The sequence below is a fragment of the Nicotiana tabacum genome, chromosome 9 (assembly GCF_000715075.1).
Source record: "Nicotiana tabacum cultivar K326 chromosome 9, ASM71507v2, whole genome shotgun sequence".
Classification (NCBI taxonomy): domain Eukaryota; kingdom Viridiplantae; phylum Streptophyta; class Magnoliopsida; order Solanales; family Solanaceae; genus Nicotiana; species Nicotiana tabacum.
This window is the reverse complement of record NC_134088.1, coordinates 117,864,007-117,889,216: the sequence shown is the minus strand read 5'-3', so window position 1 is coordinate 117,889,216 and position 25,210 is coordinate 117,864,007. Positions and strand designations below refer to the sequence as shown.

Here is a 25,210-nt window from a genome sequence, read left to right as displayed (position 1 = left end):
AATACATTTGGTGGGATGTTCAACTTCTCTTTACTGTTTAGTATTAGTCTCTACATTTAATTTGTATGATGTCAAAACTAGCTATGGAAAAATCTTCAATTTGACCCACATTTTTTATAATAATATTATATTTAAGCCAACTTACACATACTTCAATTTACAGTTTGAACTGCATATATGCAAAATATTCATATCAAAGGATTTTTAACGAACACAGGATTTTATTTACAATATTTGCATCTCAATTTTATAAACTTTAGGAATAGATGTCTGAAAGTTGATAGAATGTCAAGCTAAACTTCAAGCGTAAATAAATATTAGAAACGGGTAAATTGTCAAGATAAACTTTAGGCATAAATAAATGTTAGAAGTTGGTAGAGTATCAAGCTAAACTTCAGACATAAATGTCTAAATTGACAAACACAAATTTTTGCAACTTCAAATGTGTATGTCTAAAGTTGATTTCGAAATGGTTGAACCTACAAAATTTTATAACTTGGACTATGTATGTCTTAAGGGGTCGTTTGGTTTGAAAGATATATTATGTTGAGATTAGTTATGTTAGGATTAATTAGTCTGATATTATTTTTTATTGATTGTTTGATATGTTGTATTAATCTTGAGATTGTCAATGTTATTGCTTTTATCTTGTGATTACTGACATGTATAAGTTATCCAATACTATTTTTAATTATAAGATTAATAACCAAACAAAGATAAGACAGTACTAAATTTTTATTGCATGATTATTTTTGCTTATCCATCGTACCAAACTACCTCTACATGGGGTCCCAAATTTGACTATATGTGCACTTCCCCGAAAATTGAGGACAACTTAACCCATAATCATAGCTTGTTTGGTCAAGCTTCTAAAATCAGCTTATTTTGAGAAGTGCTTTTTCAATAGTACTTTTCAAAAAAGTATTTTTGGTGAGAAACAGTTTGTGTTTGGCTAATTAATTTGAAAAGCACTTTTGAGTAGTAATTAGTGTTTGGCCAAGCTTTTGAAAATTGCTTCTAAGTATATTTTATCAAAAGTGTTTCTCAAAAAAGTATTTTTAGAGAGAAGTTACTTTTTTCTGCTTCTCACAAACTACTTCTACTTCTATTCAAAAGCATTTTTTTCCATCTAAAAACTTCACCAAACACCTCAATTTTTGTCCAAAAATACTTTTGGCCAAAAAAAGCACTTTTGGCCCAAAATAAAATTTGGCCAAACAGACTATCAATTTGTTCAATAATAAGCTAAATTTAGTTATTAATTATTTATTTATTTTAAATTTATTAGTCATGTACCTTATAAAAAAATTACTTAGCTATGTACTACTCGTGTGAGTGTGACTATAGCAACCAAAAGTGTACTCGAACTCGGAATGATTTCGAACGATTCATCACTCTCTCTCTCTCTTTTCTCCGGCGAAATCAAACTGCAGGTAACTTTCTCTCTCTACATTTTCTGCTTTCTTAGCTTTATCATGACAAAAACCCTAATTCCTTTCTTTAATTGGCTTTAATGGCAGAATCCGAATTCTTGAATTTTTGTTACAGTGATCTGTGTATCTACTCCTTAGTTCTTAGTTTATAAAACAGAGCCTCAAAATTCAATCTTTATTGGTACTTTATGATTTTCCTAATTTGAATTTTGCAGTCATAAATATATATATATATATATATATATATATATATATATATATATATATATATATATTCACATAATTATCAAATAACATCGAAGACGATGAAACTCTGAGAGATTTTAGGACTCCAGATGAATAGAAATTCTGTAAGTTAATAGTTAGAAATTGTAGTGTAGGACCTAAAATAAGGGTCACTTTTAATTGCTGGAAGAACTTTTCAGCCATTTACTTTTGGATAATAAAATAGAAAAGAAGAAAACAAAGATATGTGTGTGTATGCGTGTGTGTGTGCATGTATAAGCATATTAGTGGATTAGGTGTAAGGCATTTGTTTTGTGTCTGAAGAATCGGTGGGTGAACCAAATGCTGGCTAGACATCTATATGCGGAAGTTGCTTTGGAGGAAATTTGATAGGCTCTAGCGAATAGCGCATAAATCAAGCGCCAATCGACTTCCAGTAGTTTGTTTTCACGGAAACTTACCAGCGTAACCAACCAGTTATAGGTGGACAGAAATAGGTGCTAGGAGCTATATGAACATATCTATACTTATAGCATGGGCCGTTTCTTTGTACCAAAAAAAGCCATTTTTGTTCAATGGGTTGGCGTAGGCCGTTGTCCTTTTAGATGCAGGCTTTGAATTCATTATATCGTTACAATGCTTGCTTTTCTGTTTATGTCTTCCTTTTTGGTAGTTACTAGTAACTTTTTGTTTACCATATCTGAGTTCTTACTCTGAAGTTATCTTCTCTCTATGGTCATTATGTTACTTTTGCAGCAATCATCGATGAGTCTGATGACTGATATACACTAAAGTCGAGAATCGGTACTCAATAATTTTTTTCCGCATCTTTGAATCGCATAATGATTTGAGCAAAAACTGCAAGAAACCTTGGAAATCAGTGGGTGTTGAACTTTGGGTTGATTCCTTATCTTTCTTATCCATGGCCAGCCTGGTTCGTGCAAATGTTGAAAGTGAAATGGTCAAAGCTGTTGCTGCAGCTGTCCTCAAGGGAAACTGGGACAATCTTTTGAAGCCTAAAATCGGTTCATTTGTGACTTCCACCACTATTAGTCAAGCCCTTCTTGATATATCACAATATTGTTTCTCCCGTTCATGGTCATTCTTTAAGTGGGCTGAATCAGTTCCCAATTACAAGCATTCTTTGCAATCTTCTTGGACTATGATTTACATACTCACCAAACAAAAACACTTCAAAACTGCACAAGATATGCTTCAGAAGGTGGCACGTAAAGACTTTTTATCATCGCCGACAGTTCTGAATGCCCTTGTGTCCTCCAATCAGGACAAGGATGTGAACTCGCATCTTTTAAGTTGGTTGGTTATTTTCTATGCTAATTCAAAGCTACCTCATGATGCAATTCAAGTTTTTGAGCATATGAGGGTTTGTAAGCTTATGCTCCATACACATGCTTGTACTACCCTTCTGAATTCATTGGTGAAGGATGGGTTGACTGATACTTTATGGAAAACTTACAAAAAGATGCAAAAAATGGGGGTGGTTCCAAATATATATATCTACAACGTGCTTATGCATGCCTGTTGTAAGTCTGGTGATGTAGAGCAGGCTGAAGATTTGTTGAGAGAAATGGAGTTTAAAGCTACACTTCCTGACCTTTACACATATAACACATTGATATCATTGTACTGTAGGAAAGGCATGCATTATGAAGCTTTGTGCGTGCAGGATAGGATGGAAAGAGCAGGAGTATGTCCTGATATTGTAACCTATAATTCCTTAATTTACAGTTACTGTAGGGAAGGGAGGATGAGGGAGGCTTTGAGGCTTTTCAAGGAAATTAAAGACGCAACCGCTAACCTGGTTACTTACACTACATTGATAGATGGCTATTGCAGAGCCAACAGCGTTACTGAAGCTTTGAGATTGAGAGATGCAATGGAGGCAAAGGGTTTGTATCCAGGAGTTGTCACTTACAACTCAATTCTACGGAAATTGTGTGAAGAAGGTCAGATGAAGGATGCAAATATACTATTAAATGAGATGAACGAGAAGAAAGTTGTACCTGATAATGTGACATGCAACACTTTGATTAATGGTTACTGCAAGATCGGGGACATGAGATCTGCTCTGAAAGTGAAAAATAAGATGTTGGAAGCTGGTCTAAAACCTGACCGCTTCACTTACAATGCTATGATTAATGGATTTTGTAAGGCAAAGGATATGGATGGGGCCAAAGAAATTTTATTCAACATGGTTAGTGTTGGACTTTCTCCCAGTTATTACTCGTATTCCTGGCTTGTGGATGTTTACTGCCACCAGAATAATGATATAGCAGTTCTCTCATTGATAGATGAGTTTATAAGAAGAGGTTATCTTGTTGACTTATCCTTTTATAGGGCAATAGTAAGGAGGCTGTGCAAGAGAGGTAGAATTGATAGTGCTGAAAAGGTTTTCCACATTATGCAAACAAAGGGAGTGCTTGGAGATAGTCTAGTATATGCTACTCTTGCATATGCTTATTTTAAAGTAGGGAAGCTTGATGCTGCTTCATATTTGTTAGACGAGATGTACAGAAGAAGGCTAATGATAACTCTCAAAATCTACAAAAGTTTTAATGCTTCGTACTCTGATGAGAATAGCCTTTTGGATATGTTTTGGAGTAATGTGGTGCAAAGAGGTCTGATTTCAAGAACCGTTTACAATGACATCCAACAACTAAAGATACAGTCTTAGAAACAAATTGGCTGCAGAAGCCTTTGATTCTTGAGAGATGGTTATAGTAGCTGGATGGTGTGACATAAGCATCAGCACTCTCTGTTATTTGTTATGATTCTAATTGTTATGCCCTCACAAGCTCCTATTGGAAATATGACGAGAGCACACACTGTCAACTTCTCTCTATCATAAACTTGTGATTCCAGGCTAGAACTATTTATGGAAAAGTCTGCATATTTCTTAGTTTCTGCATGTCCAACTATTGGTCCGGAAAGCACAAGGAACAAGGGATTTATTGGATGAAATGCCATGTGGAAAGGTTGGTGAACAAACAGCAATGATTATAGGATACATGCAACATAATAGGGTGGAAGTTCATTGGATTTTTTTTTATCAAATGACTGTTCGCGATCGGTCAAAGTGGACAGGATAAGGGCGAGAGTAAAAGAGTGCAAAGCAGAGAAACTACAATGATGCAGTAAACATTAGCAGCATTTTTTCTCTGAGGGGATGATGACATTAGGCGACAGGCAGTGGAGATTCTACGATGGATATTATTGATGGGCCTGCCATGAAATCAGTTTGTATTACAATTGAGCCATAAGCATGAACTGAAATGCATTCATGAAATCTTTTTGATTTGCCAATGTTGATGCCTAGTATTCTCTTGATTCTTGAAATAATATCAAGGTCTGACAAGACTCTTGGTTTTTAAGCGAAGGCCGGCGCATTCTAACAGGGGTTAAGTGATGCACAGATGCATTCATATGGTGGCCATCACACGAGATCTTTATGTTAAGACGTAGAAGATGAATGATACAAAAACAGGAGATGTTTACAGAGTTATTTTCTTTAAATTGTAACCAGTTATTTTGTACCATTTCCTCTGATTAATGTGGCCAATTTAGCCATAAAAGTGGGTTGCAAAGTGAGGAATTGCAGTATTTTATTGTTGAGAGATTTGACAAGCTATAGCTTGCTGGTCAAGAGGAGGAAGATTGAATAAGATTTTATATAGCCAGGAGTATTACTGGAAAAAAATCTGTATCAGTGTATCCAATTTAAAAGCGAACACTTGTTTAGTTTACAACTCATATTTAACGGGAAAAAGATGCACGCTTTTGGCAAAATTTAAAGGATTAAAATTGCTCAAGAATCTATATATCTATATAATTGAGGGCCCTTAAAAGTGACGTGGCATCTGTCATTGAACAGGAAATGGGTTTATCTATTATATCAGTTTTAAGGGCTTTCCTGTCTTATTATTTCGCCAAAAACTAAAGGCTCGGTTACAGAAAAGGCATCACTCACTCAAAATTCTCAGGGAACCGTTTCGAAATAATTCTCACGCATTAAATTCTAGCGGACATAAATCAACAATGAACAGAGTCTTTGTCTTCATATAAATCAACAATGAACAGAGTCTTTGTCTTCATATATCTCTGTATTAAATTCCTGTTTCTATTTGTCTATCTCAGGCCTTAGAATGGTTGAGAATTCAGGAGAAGATATAAAAGGAGGAAAAATCTGATGTGTAAAGATGATGGTAAGGTAAATTGCAGTTTTTTTCCTTTTTTGTTTGCTATGAACTTTTGCTGAAGAGAAAAGACATGCTGAATAGGGGTAGAGAAATATTAAAAAAAGAGGCTAAATAGTGTATTTCTTCCCACATTTTGCAGCATATTTTTATGTTGATTATGAATCAAATAATTTTTCTTTAACTATGAGGCGGTGGAAATTCAGGAAAAATAGTGTAACAGCGGCAGTTCCTTAACTAAAGAAGAAAACAATAACGGAAGGGTGAAGAAGTTTATAAAGGACAACGTAGTGATAGGAAAATCTTTGTCAAGATATTATTCTGTCAATTTTTAAGAATGGGAAGAATATTTTAGGTATATATCAGTGCCTAATATAATAATAATAATAACTATTTTACTTTTCTTTTATCCTTTAAGACTGATTTTTCGATAATCGGTTGTGTTCCCTTTGCATCTCTGCTTCTTCCACTGGTTCTGTTCATCTCTTTCGGCTTTGCTTCTGCCTATTGCAAGAAGATATTCATCAAATCTCATGTGACAGTGGCTGATTATGTTATACTAATGTATTTTCTGATGTGTTTATTTCATTTCTTAAATGATGATTAATCTGGAGATTACATCTTTTTATTCATTTAACATATCTAACTCAATTTTGAGAGAGAACTCATAAGTATTTTATAGTGATTTTCTGCCTGTTAAATGACGTTTGCATTACAGTTGGTTTATTGTAATAGAAATTATGCTTTGTCAAATGAGTAATATAAAAATATCATTCTTGCAATGATTTGTAAGACCAATATTATCGAATAGCTAAAATGGGCATCATATTCGCTTTTCAAGGGTATCAACTTAGAATTTTAATTTTCGGTCTACCATCCAATTTGGAAACATGATTGATCTCTTTTAATGTGCATTTACTGACATTACTCATGCTGAGTCATGTTCTTTTTTAGATCAGTAATGAGAGATGGAGGCATTTTTCCTTGAAAAAACTTAATTGAAAATATCTGATTTGTTAGGATGCTTGTCTGTTTTAATTTTTAGGAGTAAATTTCTCATTTTCTGCCTATGATCCTTGATTTGAAAACTATTGAATACTATGTTACTGAGTTCATTTGTTAAATAATTATTTTGCTAATTAAAACAGAGTTTGGTTAACCCAAAATTTACGAAAGTAGTATTTGTATGTTTTTGAAGTTTGAATGTAATATCATTATCTTGATTGCTTCACGAATTACTATGTCATTTTTTATGAAGAACTTGGATGTGAATTGAATTTTCTTTTATTGAAAGAGAATGACTTAACTTGCAAGTTACAGTATATGTGTAAAATAATATAATACTTTGTGAATGACTATGTGATTGATTATTTTTCTAAAAAATTTGTGAACCGTCGATAGAGAATCCATCTACTATGGCTCTATTATTTGAGTACCTAACTCTAATATGACAATTGTTTCTTTACCTTCCTGTAGACACTTGTAATTGTGGGATAAAATTTTTAATGCGTATGAATTCTTATATGTGCAAGTATTTACAGTTTTAAAAGTGATTTTATGTTTATAAGAATTCTTTGTATCGTATGTAACTTGTAGAGGAGTTGCAGATAGCAGTGACTAAAGTGGAACTGCCGAGACCAATGAAGATTGAGGTACATGATTGAAACCATATGAAATATTTCGAAGGTGTCCTTTAGTACATAAATCATTGTTCATCTCTTAAGCATGAAGTTATTTTATTGTATCAACATCTTTTGGTAGTTCTCTGCCTCTCTCATGTTGGGTTCCTGAACTCTGCGATATAGTATATCTGAGCACTTTTTGGACAAAGCAACAGTCCCTAAAAACTATCATCCTCAAATCTTTTCAAGTATTCAGTCTCCCTTTAATATATTGCTTGGGTATCAGTCATGGCCAGCTTGCAGCACCAAAGAGCCTCGGGATAGAACAAGAATTGTTCACATCATATGATGAGGTTTACAGCAGCTTAGATACATGGGTTTGCAAGAAAATCTTGTGAAGGAAACCTATGCCTGTGGTTTTGAGAATTCATTTACTATTCAACATATGGCTTTTCTTCTCTTTTGCAAAAGTCTTGAAGTTAATCAACATGCACAATCTGGAACTGGTATATAATTTTATGCTGACTTTATAGCATTAATATTTTGATACAATATATATTTCGTTAGAAAAAGAAAATAGTAGTCTTAACCAATTTTGAAACAGGAACATGAAGCCTCTCACCATATGGTATGTTTGTTTGCTTATAATATAATTTTTTAATGTTACATAGTGGCTAAATTTGAGGTAAAGTTGCAAAAACGTTCCGAAATGTATTTTTTTTAATTTTAGAAGAGGATTTTCTTTCATCAGTCTATCAAATGTGTTAAAAGTTTGTTGCACTTGGCATTCAATTTTCATATGCTGAAGAAAAGAAAATTACGCACGAGATTATTGTAAAATTTGTTTAGCAGCATTTATCTTCCCTTAAATCTTTTAGTCTCTTAGACTTCAAAGGAAACATAATAACTAAAAAAATTACCAATATAACAGTTATACGTTGCCTCTTAATTTTATAGAATATTTACACTGTAATGGATTTAACATCCCATTTTAGTTTCCGATAAAATTAATAATTACAATTATATTAATAACCATAACACTTATCCGTGTTGTCTGATAAGCTTTTCATTATAAAATGAGCATTTAACTTCATCTCTTAAATTGAAAGAGGTGTTCCTCGAGAACCATGTACTTTTAAAACTAAATAAGTAGTGAATGCTTTATTTATTTTAATTAGATTTTCTGTTAGATTTTTTTCAAAAGTTTTCTTTTATGTTACATCTTGCATTATATAATATATTTTATTTTTGGCAGTATAATTAATTTATTTCCTTTGAATCAACTAATATAAAACAAAGATGTTTGACAGCGCGAAGCGCGGCCAATTAACTAGTATATTTAAAATTTAAGGGATTATGATAACCTATTAATTAAAGGGAAATTATACTCCCTCATTTTTTTTCCCTCCATCTTCTTTTTCATTTTATTTTTTCACAAAATAAAAATAAAAACTCCATAAGATATGTGGAACATCTCGCCACCTCACCACAAAAAAAAAATGAAAAGGACAAACTAGTTTTTCATAATTTCGCACTCTCCCAAATCTCCCAATAAATAATTGGGGGTTTAGTAGGGCTTTAACTGAAGCTGAATCTGAAAAATTGAGTCCTAACCCGACCCGTGTTCCATTTCTCTCTGGTGTAACGGTGAACGATCAGAAAATGGTCGGCTTCCATGTCATCCGAATCGCCCGTCGCTTTGCTCGATGCTCTGTAAGTCTCTCTCTCTCTTCTTCGAATGGTGTTTTTATTTGGTTTTTAATTATGTTCTTTATGCAGATATTTATATCAAAGCATATTAATTGAGTGATTTCTGAAGTTTTTCTGTTTAATGTAGGCTTTTGGATCATTTTTGAAAGTAGGGTGTAGGAGTTACAACACAGCAACGAGGAATCGAGCTGGGGTTTTGTTTCCATCGAATTCCTTAAATGGTATATGGCATTTATTGGCTTATTTGTATTTGGAGTTGTTCAAATTTTAATAAAGTTATTGCCTTTTTGTATCTGGGTTTTGCTGGGGTTTTTGTTTCCATAGAGTTCTTTAAGTGGTGTATGTCATATCTAGGCTCATTTATATATGGGTTAGTGTAAATTTTGGTAAAGGTATTGCCTTTCTGTATCTGGGTTTTGCTTCTATCCTTCTATTGGATTGTGTGAACCAAAACAAGACAGTGGTTGCGAACTTGTATGTGAAGGCTATTTAGTGGCCAATTAGTGTTGTCCTAGTGGTGCCAATTGATGCCAATTTGTGGTCTACTCATGTTGTATTTTTGCAACTAGTGTGGGTTAGAAGTGTAGAACAATGAGGTATCGGGTTCAAATAAAGTTATCCGATACATTTGTTGGGGGAGGTAACAGTACCTAATAGAATACTTGAGGTGCGAATAAGTTGTCCCGCTCACTACCGTCATAAAAATAGGTCTGGTACTGGTGAGTAAATTTTGTAATTGTAACAACTTGTAAGTATACTCCTATACTCGACTAAGAAGAAAGAATAAAAGTAACCCAAATAGTGACACCTCCCTTGCTTCGAGTATCGAGGAAATGGAGATTGTTTGAAGATGTTTGAGGAAATAGGTGAGAAGGGAATGGAGAGGGTTAAGAGGGATTGTACTTCTTGAATTTGATGGAGTTTAGGGAGAGATGTGGGTGAAGGAAAGCTCTACTTTTCTCACTGCTCAAATTTGGCAGAAATGTACCTCTTAAATGGGACTTTTTGATGCTGCTATGTTTTAAGATAGATTACGTGCATGGACTCGTGTTTCCATATGTATCTGATATTTACCAAGTTCAATTATACAAGCAAGTTCTGTCCATATGAAGTGCTTGTACCTATCTTATACCACTTCAGGATAGGCGTGTCAAGGGAAATGAAGTGTTCAGGAAGCATGGTATATATCTCTTCATGTTTAATTGGTAGGCTTGGAAAATAGATTTGAATTGAACGTAAAAGACTATTCTCTCTAAGAGAGACCTAATGATATGGTGATGTGAAGTGTAAATCGATTTGGCATTTATGTTAACAGGATTTATAAAAATGGAAAGGAAGACATACACCTTCGCTAGGAAAAGTCTTTTGAGGTGAATACAAAGTTTCAGTTACTAACTTTATGGTGTAATTGGAAAAAATGTAAATGATATAAGATGCCATGACGGATTTCCTTTGCTCTCTGCATAGCTTAAAGGGACAAGGATCTCTTATAACATTTTTTATATAACCAACACCAATTTGGTGCTGTTTCCCTGAATAAAATCTTTCTACTTATTAAAACATTACTTCGAAAAATTAGGAGGCTAGTGCAATGAAGAATGAACTTGAAGTTTCTTTTCCATACATCTAGATATTATGGAAACCCATGTTTCAGATATATTAAATTTTCATGGGCTTAACTTGTTTCATGTTCTAAATTACTTTTTTTTTCTTCCTCTTGTTGATGTATTGCAGCACTGCTAGCTTGTACCTCAGGGACATCACATGATCCTCTGTCGAGATGTCATTTTTCGCGGGTCCTGGTCAGTAGCTTTGGTAGATAGATGTAATACAATTTTTCGTGGAATTATTAATTACGAGGCTCCTTAGCACCCAATCCTGTTTGGTTTGGTTTCTTTTTCGTTTATCTCTTTCTGGGAAACAAGTGTCTTTCTTTGTAATTTCATCTCTTCACCTCTTGTGGATGACCTGAATTTCGTTTTGTGTTTCAGAGGCATGAACAATATTGCACTACTGCAGGGAACGAGGAAAAGCAAACGTAAGTTCTTCCAGGAATTGTTAACACCGTTCTCTTGTCTTATACCACTTGCTTTTCTCCTTAAACTAGGAAATAGGTTTCTGTAAACTGGATATACATATATGGTGCTAGTCACCATTGCCTTTATGTAAAAGAGAAAACTAAATTTATGAACATCTAAAGGGCAACTTCAGTCTGCTATGAAGCAGAGCAGTTGTCTTTGACATATAAATTGACGGAGAGTGTCATTGAAGTTATTGTGGACCTCTTCTTTTTTGTTCGCCTCAAATTTTCCATGTTCTTTGCTTGGGCTTGCAGAATATCGGTAACCTTTGTTGACAAGGATGGAGAAGAGAAGCATATCAAGGTCCCTGTTGGAATGTCTATGTTAGAAGCTGCACATGAAAATGACATCGAGCTCGAAGGTTAGCCTTGTTGAGGCATGTTAATTCTTATATTTCTAATCAATATTGGTCATCCTTAACCAAATTAATATAGATTTTCAGGGTGATGAGAAACCTTTATGAATCTGGTCATTGCTTTCAGTTACTTAGTATGCCTTTGTTGGGGATGATGTTGTGATCTATTATCTGAAAAAATAGAGTAATTAGATAAAACAATTATCTAAGTTCATCTTTTGAGTCTTGGAAAAAATGTGAAGGAAGTTCCTAAGTTTTTTCCAAGTTAGTGAAAGTGTACGGTAGCTCAAAGGAATTCACAAGTAATACCGGGAGCACTGCAAGTTTTCTCATCTTCATATTGAAGATCCGGTGAAGCAGTGATAGTGATGGGATGAGTGTGGGAATGTGCCTAAAAGCTGGCAATGCATCTCTGAGACATCCTCTAGAGAGTCAATGCCACTGAGCTCTAGCATGGGAAGAAGCATGGTGCCAATGAAACGGTAGTTGGGCATATTAGACATGTGCTAAAGTTCTTGCCAAATTATGGTCTAATCTATCTTAATTTTATTTTTAGACTCTTAATATGAGCAGCCTCCTTTACACAGATGTGATTAACGTTACTGGATGACACATCTTTGACTCCCTACAATTATTTAGGGCACTGGGACAAATTGTATGCCAACACAATTTTGGGTGTTTCTGGTGGAATTTACATTTCTTAGCATATCAACCTTTCCATACCTTGTTGTCTGTCAAGTTTAACCAAACAACATTGGCTTTGATGCAGGAGCATGTGAAGGGTCACTTGCCTGTTCCACCTGTCATGTGATTGTTATGGTATGTAATCATATGATTAGGCCAATGCCGTAAACCCTTCCACCTCAGCTGGGGCTTTCCTGGGTCAAGAATCCATTTGAATGTTGTGATCTTGTAACTGAGCTACATTTGTTATCTGAACTTCGACGACTTTGGACAGGATGTGGACTACTACAACAAGCTAGAAGATCCAACAGACGAAGAAAATGATATGTTGGATCTTGCTTTTGGCCTCACAGAGACGTAGGTCCCTTCTATTCGTATTACTTATCAGTTACTCTAGTTTCTCAAGCTTCTCATATGTTCTGCATTCGTTGTCTGCAGGTCTCGTCTAGGTTGTCAAGTAATTGCAAAACCTGAACTTGATGGACTTCGGTTAGCTCTTCCTGCAGCCACAAGAAACTTTGCTGTTGATGGCTATAAGCCGAAACCACATTAGAGAATCTCTAACATGGATAAAAGATTACTGGTGGGATCTGCCAAAAATCAATGCCAGTTTTGTAGTCCTCTCACAAGTGAGTGTATAATAATACCTTTAGGGTGAGTATGGCATCACATATTATGCTGGAAATTGTGACCAAAGTCAGCTGTTGTTTAGACATTTAGTCAAAAGAATTGATTGATTATTTATTGATAATATCTCAAGGCTCGGCTCTTTTTTTTGTTGGTGTATATTTTCTCTAGGTTTGCATTTTTGACATTGGTTAAACAGTTGTGCCAAATCAGCATAACGAAGTGTCTTTGTTGTCATTTCAAGTTGCATCAATCTACAACTCTTGTATGATTTATTATGTTATATTTTTCCTTTTATTATTTGCTTTATGTATATTCTAAATATGAGGTGCAGTGGTGGTTAGGTAGTTGGTGATTAGGCAAGATGATGTATCTCTTTTTTTCTTTATTTAAATTTGGTTGTTATTTGGTTGCAAAAATGCAGGGTAAGGCTATGTACAATAGACTCTTGTGATTCGGCCCTTCCTCGAACCCGTCCATAGTGGGAGCTTAGTGCACCGAGCAATTTTTTTTTTTTAATAAATACGAAACAACTTTATTAATTCTGAAATAAAATATCATTACATGAGGAGTTGGTAAATCTAAACTAAGCAACTCCTAAATCAAGAGTCGGGGAGCACCTTCCAGTGGAGTATAAAGTAAGGTACTTAAAAGTAGCTTGAGGAAGGTATTAATCCTTCCAGATAAACAAAAGCAATTACGAAAATGGTTAAACGACGAAGGAATTCTTTCTCGTCCTAATTATGAAGTTGACTAACTGATTTTTGTCATTGTTCAAAGCAGCTCTTACCTTCATAGATAAAATGTCAGCGCCCGTAAAGAAAATACAGTAGAAGAAGTCTTCTTATATAAACTCCAGTGAGTCTGCAGTGCAATTAGCTTCCCTATAACAGTGTGAGAAAATGAAGCAGCCTTTCTGCCTTAGCTCTCTAATATGTTCTACCAAGTGAGCAATCTGCCAAGGTGTTCCAGCATGAATGTTTATAGCATTGATTAGGACTAGGGAATCAGATTCAATTTTGACCTCCTTGTCGGGACAAGCGGATCATTTATGATGAAGAGGATGAGCTTCAAGAGAATGATTCGGAGTTCTTGTAGAGTGAAACCATGCAGTACCAGACACGAGATAGATCTTCCAAAGAATAAGGCCTTTTTTCGAATAAGCCAATTCATTTGGGACCCTGCAGATCCACTCTTTTTCCTATTCAAAGATCAGCCCCTGGCTCTGTGTTTTCACATCGAGAATTATTCCTAGCAGAAATATTCTCAAGAGCAGAAAGGTTGTAGTGACCTTCATGAATGAAGTCCATAACTGTCTCTTTTCCTTTATTAGGGTCATTTATAAACTTGACTAAGGAGCCATGTTCTGACCAATTATCCCCCCAGAACGAGGCCCTTCCATTAAAAAGTCTCTACTTAATATGTTTCTTAGCCTCAATCTTGATATCCATCATTCTTTTCCAAATATGGGAATGACCAGGTTTCCATAAAGAATTCTTTTCCAACAGGTTTCCACCTGTTGTTATAATAGGAGAGTAATTGAACGATCCAAATTGCAGAAATAAGAACTAGATATCCGAATGTAAAAATCAAGAATTCTTTTGTCTCAAGATTTATCCAAACTTATTTATAAAAAAAATAGAATAATTCAAAGTCTTAACTTAAGATATAAAATTCTTTAATTATGTTTATTTGCTGGAGAGATTTGAATCTTCAATCCTCACCTTCAGGGAATCAAAGAGAAAGATTCAGGGGATTTTTGTAAAACTTACTCGAGGGAAAGAATATCTAAAATTTACTCCTATTTAGGTTAATCATGGTTTACATTTGTTCGATGATTTTACCTAGTTTTCCTCACAAACAATAATGTTATCTCTCGTAATCCACTCTTTGGGAGAAAATATTTTCGACTTCATTTTAATATTATTGTTATTGGAGTGGTAGGTATAAGAACAGAAACAACTAAGAGAACAAAAATTAGAATATCTTGTATCTGTCTCTTGATTCGACCTGACATTATTAATTTCACATTAATTTTTTTCATCTTTTGGGCATCAAGCCTTAGGAGAATTGAATATCTAGAGTTGGGCAAAACTTGCACCTTTATTAAATATTATAGGTATTAGCATGGAACTTGACAATTTATTATATTAATGAAATGCTAGCATCTACCTTAAAATTTTAAAATATTACACCCAAAAAATAGACTTTGAACATACTTACATAGTCCACTAGCAAAGGGTGTTCAAATTTTGAACACTCTTATTGAATTTTCTGGCTTCGCCATTGATTTTAAATATAATTAGTAACTTTGACAACGAAATGAATAAATTAGATAGTGGTCCTTATCACTGCAATGCAAATTTACCAACAAGACTTCAGTTAGGTGTTACATTCATTCAAATCTTGAATAAATATCAACCACTAATCCAGTAGAATATCTTGCTACATGCAGTAGTTAGTGTACTAGTTGCTTAGGTATCTAATCCAACTAACTCAGAAACTTAGACAATGAGAATAATTAACACCTACACATAACCACTTAAATGTATATCAATCACTAGTCCAGTGGAATAACCAGCTTTTAGGCAGGTTTCAAATCAAAATATATAGAGACAAAATGTTAGATGATTTATATCCATCAATCGAAGTTGTGGTGAGCCGGATTTGGTACTTGTGTTGGTGGAAGATCGCATATACAAACAACATGCTCTGTGTATTTCCACAAGTGGGGTCTAGAGAGGGTAGTATGTACACAGACTTTATCACTACCCTGTGAAGGTAAAGAGGTTGATTCCGACAAACCCTCAGCTCAAGGAAAGCATAATCACAACAATAATGTCAGAACTAGGAAAAGAGAAGCAGTAACAATAGCCAAAAAAGTAGAAGATCGCATGTATATGGTGAAATAGGTTGAAGTGCAAACAAGTTAGCCCAAAAATTATCATTTCTCAAATAAAGGAGAACCTGATTTCTACCTGATATGGGTATTAAAAGAGTAGTAGATTTAACCACAATATCCAGTAAGAAAAGAAAGAGAAAACCCTGCTCTTACCTGATACTAGTATATATTACCTAAGTTCAACAACAACAAAAAAAAAACAACTAAAGGCAAATAGAATGTTGCTGTGCTAACATCTAGTTTTTCAACATTAGGAGAGTTGCAATGATATAATCAATGACAATGAGCCTTCTTTTTGTTAATTTTGCTTTTGATAGTATGACCATGAGCTTTTAACAAATCCATGTATTTACAACAATGCAAAAAAAAAAAACAAAAAAAACTCAAAGATTCTTTGTTAAATGCTTTCTGTTTTACTAGGGGGTAACAAGTTGCAGAATTAGCAAAACTCAAGATTGCCTAAGGGGTAACAAGTTGCAGACCTCACCTCAATATTCTGATATGCCAATGATGGAGCTCAGACAGGAGGGCAAAATTTTCGAGTACAAAGTGAGAGAGGTAAAGAAGAATTTCATACTCAATAAAGAAAAAAAGGAAATATCCATAAAATGATTTCCTTTTTTTCCTCTTTTAACAATTCTTTTCTTCTGCATTTGTTCATTTAGCCTCGTTTCCAAGTTGTAATGAGCCGTCCCTCATCAATTTTAAGCTGAGACTATTGAAACGTTCACGAGAATACTGTCTCGATGCTTTTCTCCAATCCGTTCCAGCCTTCATCATTGCAGCAAATTCTTCGTAACTAATGCGACCATCCTGTAAGGTGACAAAATGAAACTGATGAACTTCCAAACTGGTAACCAAGCTAAAAGCTGAAAATCTTGTATTTGCCACATACTTCAATGCCATTTAGAAGAAATGAAGGAACACAAGCTACAATTTTAAAAAGGGTAAAAAAAAAAGGAAAAAACCTCAACTTGTTCCGAAGTTCCAACAACACACTTAAACTTTGTGGGAGACCAATTACCTCTTTGGTTCTTGTCCAAAATGTATCTACCGCAACCCTAAGACGCCACGCCACATAGAGAGTGTATTACCCTCATAATGCGCGTGAACGGAAAAAAAAAGTTCAAAATAATGTGTTGTAGCATTTCTTTTATCAAGTATCTTTTCCTTTTTTTTTCTTTTTTCTTTTCTTTGTCTTTCTCTTCCTTCCTTTTCTTCTTCCCAGGTGATCGAAAAAACTAAAATTAACTCTTTTTGTTTCTCTTCTTTTTCTTCTTTCCTTAACTATCACTCTTCTCAAAGAAAAGGAAGAAGGAATCTTAAAGAGAATGAGTTTGATTTTGTCTTCGTTTTTGTTTGGTGTAAGTATAGTAGTTTCTACTTATTTGAGTTGTTTGATAGGAACAGATGATTTTTTGTATTGACTAGAGTTGTTTGAGTTGTCAGAAAACTAAAAAAAAAGGTAAACACCATTCTTTCCAATAAGAAGCTCTCTTCATTTTCAGCGGCTGGACAACCTTAAATATGTAAAATCAAGTGATCTTTTAACACATAGCAGCGTGTGCTACACCCCCATGTTTTCATTTGGTTATATACCTCTCAGGGTTATGGAAGATACAATTTTGACAGTACGTTGGGTAATAGGTTTCTTGGAACTTAGGACAAGTCGAGGGGGCTATTTATGAATAGCTCATTTAAAAAATAAAGAAAATCGCAAACATCACCCAATTCAAATGGCTAGAGTTCTAGGGATCTGTGAAATCGCAAGGCATATAAGATCCTGATTGAGCAGCAGGGAATGCAAAATATCACAACTCTTAAAGGGTCATGGTCAATTCTTATCTTCTTCTTTCGATAATTCTGGTCATGGTCAATACATATGTAGTAGAGAAAGCAGTTATAAAGTCACAGTAGGAGCATATGCGGTAGTCTTAGTCTTTACTGGCATAGACATATAATTAAGGCACAATTAGGACTGACAAAAGCAAAGAAGCACCAACTCTGAATAAGAACTCGGGGTCAAGAGGGATCTTCAAGATCAGGCTTCACTAAGATGTAACATCAGCTTAAACTACATTAGTTAAAACTTAAATTTATAGATCCACATGCAATGAAAGATACATATTTGTATGACAAATATATGAACTAAGTACCAAATCCGGTAGATGCATATGAATCGACACAAATACTTACCTTGTCAGTGTCAACATCATGCATAATGGCATTGATGACTTCCTCACTGTTGCCATCATCCTCATCACTCAAGGCACTGCGCAGCTCCTCGATTTCTATGTAGCCACTCTGATTTCTGTCAAAAAATGAAAACGCTTTGTGCAGGTGCTCATCATTTGCCATTTTCCTTAGATGAACCGATACAGCGACAAACTCCGCGTAATTTAAACATCCATCTCTATCAACATCAGCCTGTAAAAGCGAATAGAAGATAAAAGAGGGAACAATTATAATAATCACTCTATCAAAGAGCAAAAGAATCCGAGAGTAAGGAATTTCTGAAAAACAATAAGAACCCAATTAGGTACGCAAGGAAAAGTGCGAGGCTTCTCTTATGGCTAAAGACAGATTCACACTGAAAGTCATCACAGTAGAAATAAAATAGTAGTTTTGTTGGTTCAACTTATGCTGATCTAATATATATAGAATCAATCATTTATAGATATTATATAGCAAGTTTAAATATTTAATCGTAATGCTTGCCTTCCCTTCTAAGCTGAAATCTAAAAATTTTAAAGAGAGACGAAGCGGACTGTAGCATTAGGTAGTATTAGTAACTTGATTTGTATGATATATTTAGCCCTTTAAAGTATAAGAAAATCAAACCAGGCGAAAAGAAAGGCATGAGAATGCTTACGGCTTCCATGAGAATCTGAAGATCGGCATCAGGAATCTGATGGCCCAGCTTTTGAAGACCAATTTTAAGTTCTCCAAGGTTAATCTTGCCTTTCTTTCCTGTATCCATCTGGTCAAATGCTTCCTTCATTCCAGCCACTTCCTCCGCTGACAAAAACTCCGCGATAACCTGTGCATGCAATGAAAGAAAGCATAAGATTGAGAAACGTTTGTGAGAAAGCAGAGAATCTTCGATCATTTGGGCTTCAAACATTAAGCATATATGAAGATATCCTTTTGAGATAGTGCAGAATGCTAAGAATATGTATATAACTGCAGGGAAAAGTGTATATTTACCGTTAAAGCTCTTTTCTTGAGCTTGTTCATAACTGAAAATTGTTTGAGCCTTGCTTTGACAGTCTCACCCAATGAGACGTTTGGTGCTTTCTTTATATTTTGTAACCAAGTATGCTCTGCATTCAAGTATATGAGCCAAAGCCCAAAGAAAAAGTCAGTAAATTAAACTATGAAATAGAGAGAATAGACAACAAGCGAATGAAAGTGTAGCATCTCAATGACTAACAAAAATTACCAAGAACTTGCTGAGCTGTGAGCCGTCGAGTTGGATCTGGATCAAGCATCTTCTTTACAAGATCCTTTGCATTATCAGAAACCTTAGGCCATGGATCTCTCTTGAAATCAACTACAGAGCGAATAATTGCTTGGGCGACTCCTTGTTCAGTCTCTACACATATTTTGAAGAATTTAGGCAATTTTTGAGAAAATGATAACCAAATTCATAGCTAGAGGCACAAAGTACTAACTATCATAGTCAAAAAGAAATTTGATTTCATTGGTTCAGATTAAGGGTGGCAAACGGGCGGGTCAGACCGGATATAGGTGGGTCAAAAACGGGTAATGCAAAAATGGATAAATTATCCGACCCGACCCATATTTAATACGGATAAAAAATGGGTTAAGCGACGGATAATATGGATATCCATATTATTAATGACTTCTTGCATATGATCATTTTTTAGAGAATTCCTAGTCTCCCAAACTTGAGGAACCCCCAATTTGAGGCTTTACAAATGTAAAAGTTAAACCCATTCACGAGATCACATTGTCTTAATACCCACTGCAAGCTTTACAAATGTAAAAGTTAAACCCATTAGTTATCCATTTTCGAAGTGGATAATATGGTTCTTATCCATATTTGACCCGTTTTTATAAAGTTCATTATCCCGCCCATTTTTTAATGGATAATATGGATGGATAACTGTTTTCTTTTAACCATTTTGCCACCACTAGTTCAGATAGAGGTGGGATTCACTCTTGTAGTCACTCTTCCTTTTGACACTCTCTAATTAAATAGTCGCCAACTTCTAAGAAGTTGCCTAACCCAAAACATATGCACAAAGTTTGTTACATGTTACAAAAACAAGACAAATAAAAGAAACAGACCTGCCCAGAAAGGTGGAACACCGCAGAGAAGAATATAAAGAATAACTCCAGCACTCCACACATCAACCTCCGGGCCATAATTGCGTTTTAGGACCTCTGGAGCCATGTAATAAGGACTTCCCACTATCTCATTAAAGTGTTCCCCTGTTAAAGAAATAAAGTTTATTCCAAATATTAACCTTTTTTTTGCATGAAAAAGGTTCAAACACACTGTAACATTACTGAGTGCATTACCAGGTTTAAAAAACACCGACAGCCCAAAGTCAATAGCCTTCAGTGGAGCTGTTTCTTTTTTGTTACCAAAGAGAAAGTTCTCGGGTTTGAGATCACGATGCATTACTCCATGCCTGTGACACATCTGCAATGCCATTGAAACTTTCCATAAGTAGAACATGATGGAGGAGCAGACATTGCTTGAGGAAACATAACGCAACGAGAGAGTAAAACTTGACAATAGATCTATGTGCGACCACATAGTTTAAACTGTATAAAGTTGGGATAATCAGCATTCATGTTAGCTTCGGTTACCATCCCTTTTATGATAACAGTTCAAACAACTAATGTAGAAACATGAACTTTTTAAACACATTCCATAAAATGAGTCTTTTCTCTATTGAAAAGCGTCACATTTGGAATCCTTATCAAGAAATTAAGTCAGTTCGTTCTATTCTGTCAATATGTAAGTTGAGCTCTCACATTATTATGTATTAGACCATAACTACTTACGTATATAAACTACAGTTTTAATAACTCTGTTAGCAACAATTTCATAACAAAAGATCTCCACTTTAAATATAGAATGTAGTAAAACAACTGCTATATGGTCAACATGTGAAATGAATCCAATTAAATGGTAAGTGCTAATTCACAACAAAGTCATAAATCTAAGCTTCAAACATAATATTCAGCTAGAACTTTCAATCTGCTCACAAACAAGAAACTTCAATCACAACATTCCTTTCTTGTCTAGTTTGATATCTTCAGTTGAAATTATCGAACTCAGACTTCACTAAAATAATCCTGAGTTAACAACACACAGTACATGAAATATGTGAACAAGACTGCAACAACTTGTAAAACTATACCTGGACAACTTCGACTATAGTCCTCATAATACCAGCTGCTGCTCTCTCTGTATAGTGTCCTCTAGCAACAATCCGATCGAACAACTCACCACCCTCACAAAGTTCCATCACAATGTGCACTGCACTATCATCCTCATAAGTATCCCGTAAGGTAACAATATTAGGATGCTTAGGCAAATGCTTCATAATCTGAACCTCTCTCCTAACATCATCAATATCTACAGCTGTCCTAAGTTTCTTCTTCGATATCGATTTACAAGCATATTTCTCCCCTGTGTCAACATCAGTACATAAATATGTAACCCCAAATTCCCCTCTTCCGAGCTCACGACCAAGATCATATTTTTCATTAATATTGTGCCCTGTTGGATCTTTTAACACAACAAGCTTGTTTCCATCACCTTCAGCTGATGATTGAGTTGCCCCATAATCAATAGCAAAAGGGTTTGGTTTGTTCTTCTTCTTGTTCTTCTTTTTCTCAGAAGATTTACCAGGTGTCACACAGCAATTTCCCATAACAATTTCAAAATATCAAATCCTGACAAAAAAATCAAGAAAACCCAAAAAAATTCAATCTTGAGCTAGAATCAAATGTTATATTCTTAAAACCCAAAAAAAATCAACCTTGAGCTAAATATGAACTAAAATGTTATATTCTTAAAACTCATTCTTGAGCTAAATATGAACTAAATGTTATGTTCTTAAAACCCAAAAACATTCAACCTTGAGCTAAATATGAACCATGTTATATTGTTAAAACCCAAAAACGTTCAACCTTGAGCTAAATATGAACCAAATATTATATTCTTAAAACCCAAAAAAATATCAATCTTGAGCTAAATATGCACCAAATGTTATATTTTTAAAACCCAAAAGCATTCAACCTGGAGCTAAATATGAATCTTAAAACCCAAAACATTCAACCTTGAGCTAAATATGAACCTAATGTTATGTTCTTAAAACCCAAAAAAATTCAATCTTGAGCTAAATATGAACCAAATGTTATATTCTTAAAACCCAAAAAGATTCAATCTTTAGCTAAATATGAACCAAACGCCATACCCTTAAAACCCAAAAAAGTTCAATCTTGAGCTAAATATGAACCAAATGTTATATTCTTAAAACCCAAAAAATATAATCTTGAGCTAAATATGAACCAAATATTATATTCTTACTTCTTTGCCTATAAAAAAATGAATCTAAACATCAAAATCTGAGCTTTAAGATCAAGTTATTCAAAGATTGATGCAGATTCTAACTTTTATATTCAAAACTTGAAGAAAACAGATAAAAGATTGGATTTTTAAGAGATCTTTTATAATTTGGACACATTATTCAAGATTCTGATAAATCTAATTACTTTTTACAAACAAGAAGAGAAAAAGATACCCATATACAGGAAAACCCTCAGAAACGACAAAACATTAAATATAAATAAAAATGCAGCAGAAAATAAAAACCAACCTGCAGAAAAGAAGGTTTTTTTTTTTTTGGTTAGTTCTATCTGGATTTTGGTTTGTATGGAGATAAAATGAATTAAAAGGCAAAGACCTGAAATGAAGAGTAAAATGATAAATGAGAAAAAGGGGTAGTTGTGAAATGAGAAAAAGAATGTGAAAATGGGAAAAAGGTTTAATTCAAGAAGGTGTGAAAATTAAATCCTCCATTGGAGAAGAGAGAGTCAAAGCTCTTTTTTACAGAGACTTTTCTCTCTTGGAACCCCCATCTCCTGCCTCTCTCTCTCATTTCTCTATAATTTTAGAATATTTTCTCTATTTTGTTTTCTAATTATTTGGAAAAAAAATAAGTGTAAATAATTTTTTTCATATTTGAGAATTTGAAACTTAAATTGTTATAAAAGACAAAAATTGAGAGCCTGAGAACCGGGACTCATTGACATGTTTGGAAGTCACCTTATAATTGTGCCCTAAATTATCGTGTAAAACTTTAATCTTAGTTGTTTTGTGCCCTTTGCTAGAAAATATTTTTTTAAAATTGGAATTCTATCTTAACGTGATAAATGTGATGATCACTACTCACTAGCAAACGTGTAGTCATGTTTTTTCAATTTCAGCCAAACGATTAGTCAAATTTTTCCTAGGTAATCGCGATATGTTATTCAACTTCTAGATAAAAAAATATATTTTTAGAACTCTTTAATATCATTCTAGACATTAAAAATATGTTTATTTTGTGTTTGATTCTAGTCCAATTTAAATCAACACCTATGCAAAGAAGAGAAAAAGATAATAAAGCTATTAATTTGAAAAGGAGTAAGGTATTCCTTTATTTGTAGTGTTTATTTGAATCTTTAGATCTATCAATTTATCAAACAGAATAATGAGACAGAACAACTCTTTCACTTTTGTACTTTTTTTCTGATTTTTCAACCCTTTCTGCTATTGTACCTCCCAAAGAATGCGACAAAACCTTAACGTTCAAGAGAATATTCAATATTTAAATAAAATCAATTATTTATAGATAATGTTTTTTTTTTTTTATGTTTATGCATTTTTTTCTTTAACTTTTTCGTAAATACATTTTTTACCATAAATATTTCTCGTCTTTTCACTTTTTTTCCTTTTTTTTTTCTTTTATTTGTGGCACTTTACAGCCAGCACAATGTCTATTATACAGACAAAATGTTCAGGGTGAATGCCTGGAAAATTGTCGTGGGATGCTTTTTATTTCAAAGTTTCAATAATGAGAATTGCTTTTCTATTTAAATTAGTATGATTTAATATAAACTTGTTTGTATATCTTAACCGGTTAAATCAAATTTTTTCGTTAGTAAAGTAAGTTATTTACTACATTAAAGGTGCTAGTTACTAAATTATTGCTGTGTATAGAGTTATTTGTTTATGTTGGTCATCATAATATAATTATATAAGCAAGTACTGAGAAATTAAATTTACAATAACATCATATTTAGTGCAATCCCACAAGTAGGATATGAGAACGATAATGAGTACACAGACTCTATTTCTATCTTGTATGAAGTAGAAATGTTATTTCTAATAGACCCCGGGTTCAAAGAAGGAAAAAAGCAAGTTTGAGAAAAAAATTGGTAGTAAAGAGGTCATGTTGGAAATATTGGAGAGAGAAAAAAATAATAATAACAGCAAAATAATAAGATTACGCAAAGAAAACAACAGGTAATATAAAAAAAATTACAAAATATGATAATACGAGGATAATTCTAGTACTACTGATACGTAGAAGGGCGAGCAGATGAGGTGCTCCAAACCGTCACCGTGCTGAGAAATTAAACTTATTTTGATAAAATAAAAAATGAGTTTTGACACTACAAATAGAGTTTGATAATTTACGATAATACGTGTATAATTTATTTTGAATCGAGTAAGGAGATCCACTCATTTTGGCCAAATTTTTAAAATTTTGTAAGATGAAAAGAATGATTAAACACCTTCAATATGCATACCATTACTCAGTTAAGATACGTTTTAACTAGTTCTAAAGTAGAAATGGCACCAAATAAATAAAGAACAAGGAAGAATGATCGGAAATTAAAAGATTAAAGAGAGGAAAATAATAAAATTAAAAAAAAAGATGACTTGAATATCTAATTTTGTTAGAAATTAAACCAAGATTAATTAGTATTCGTAAGTTGTCTATGATTTGGTATTTGTTAGTTTATTTAATTTATGTCTAGTAGATTTGTTTACCAAGTTTATATTGAAATAAGTTTTGTTAGTGTATCCATATTTGGATTGTAGTATTATAAATATGGGCGTTGCTATATAGTTTTTAGAGGTGGAGAGTTAGCTATAATGTAGAGAGATTCAAGAGTTAGTTAAGAAAAAGCTTCATACCTCGTTCTCTTTCTAGTATGATAATGTTTTTTTATTTAGTCTTTGTTGAATTACTTTACTTGTGCCTAAATTATTCTTGGGGTATTTCAGGCATTTCAAATTTTACACTAAAATTTTTAATAAAA

The 25,210-nt window shown here is 33.8% G+C and overlaps 3 protein-coding genes across 4 annotated transcripts; 2 read left to right on the top strand and 1 right to left on the bottom strand.

The window, feature by feature from the left end:
* Nucleotides 1-1,323: 1,323 nt before the first annotated feature.
* On the top strand, nt 1,324-5,263 carry LOC107785504 (uncharacterized). Its single transcript, XM_075222124.1, has 2 exons — nt 1,324-1,433; nt 2,415-5,263. The coding sequence occupies exon 2, from the start codon at nt 2,581-2,583 to the stop codon at nt 4,351-4,353; it is 1,773 nt and encodes a 590-aa protein (XP_075078225.1). The 5' UTR covers nt 1,324-1,433; nt 2,415-2,580; the 3' UTR covers nt 4,354-5,263.
* Nucleotides 5,264-9,034: 3,771 nt separating this feature from the next.
* Nucleotides 9,035-13,229, top strand: LOC107785503 (uncharacterized). The gene is made up of 8 exons (XM_016606827.2): nt 9,035-9,207; nt 9,332-9,425; nt 10,939-11,006; nt 11,196-11,242; nt 11,540-11,646; nt 12,410-12,459; nt 12,599-12,681; nt 12,763-13,229. Exons 1-8 carry the CDS (start codon nt 9,157-9,159, stop codon nt 12,875-12,877), a joined length of 615 nt encoding a protein of 204 aa, XP_016462313.1. The 5' UTR covers nt 9,035-9,156; the 3' UTR covers nt 12,878-13,229.
* Nucleotides 13,230-16,145: 2,916 nt separating this feature from the next.
* Nucleotides 16,146-23,279, bottom strand: LOC107785501 (calcium-dependent protein kinase 8). Of its 2 annotated transcripts, none has more exons than XM_016606825.2 (9): nt 22,717-23,279; nt 21,253-21,790; nt 20,402-20,525; nt 20,168-20,311; nt 19,296-19,448; nt 19,061-19,176; nt 18,726-18,893; nt 18,050-18,280; nt 16,146-16,666 (listed from the first exon to the last, which is right to left on the bottom strand). In XM_016606825.2, the coding sequence occupies exons 2-9, from the start codon at nt 21,766-21,768 to the stop codon at nt 16,511-16,513; spliced, it is 1,608 nt and encodes a 535-aa protein (XP_016462311.1). In that variant the 5' UTR covers nt 21,769-21,790; nt 22,717-23,279; the 3' UTR covers nt 16,146-16,510. The 2 variants fall into 2 exon arrangements, with proteins under 2 accessions (XP_016462311.1, XP_016462312.1); XM_016606826.2 differs by lacking the exon at nt 22,717-23,279 and adding an exon at nt 22,428-22,600.
* Between the last annotated feature and the right edge of the window lie 1,931 nt (nt 23,280-25,210).

Bases quoted from the DNA above. Each gene is read 5' to 3' on its own strand.
- LOC107785501 (XM_016606825.2), bottom strand. From the start codon at position 21,768: ATGGGAAATTGCTGTGTGACACCTGGTAAATCTTCTGAGAAAAAGAAG. The intron at 20,526-21,252 runs GTATAGTTTTAC...ATGGCATTGCAG, and splicing joins CTATAGTCGAAGTTGTCCAG to ATGTGTCACAGGCATGGAGT. The intron at 16,667-18,049 runs GTAAGTATTTGT...GTCACCTTACAG, and splicing joins ATGATGTTGACACTGACAAG to GATGGTCGCATTAGTTACGA.
- LOC107785503 (XM_016606827.2), top strand. From the start codon at position 9,157: ATGGTCGGCTTCCATGTCATCCGAATCGCCCGTCGCTTTGCTCGATGC. The intron at 11,007-11,195 runs GTCAGTAGCTTT...TTTGTGTTTCAG, and splicing joins GTCATTTTTCGCGGGTCCTG to AGGCATGAACAATATTGCAC. The intron at 11,647-12,409 runs GTTAGCCTTGTT...GCTTTGATGCAG, and splicing joins AAATGACATCGAGCTCGAAG to GAGCATGTGAAGGGTCACTT.
- LOC107785504 (XM_075222124.1), top strand. From the start codon at position 2,581: ATGGCCAGCCTGGTTCGTGCAAATGTTGAAAGTGAAATGGTCAAAGCT.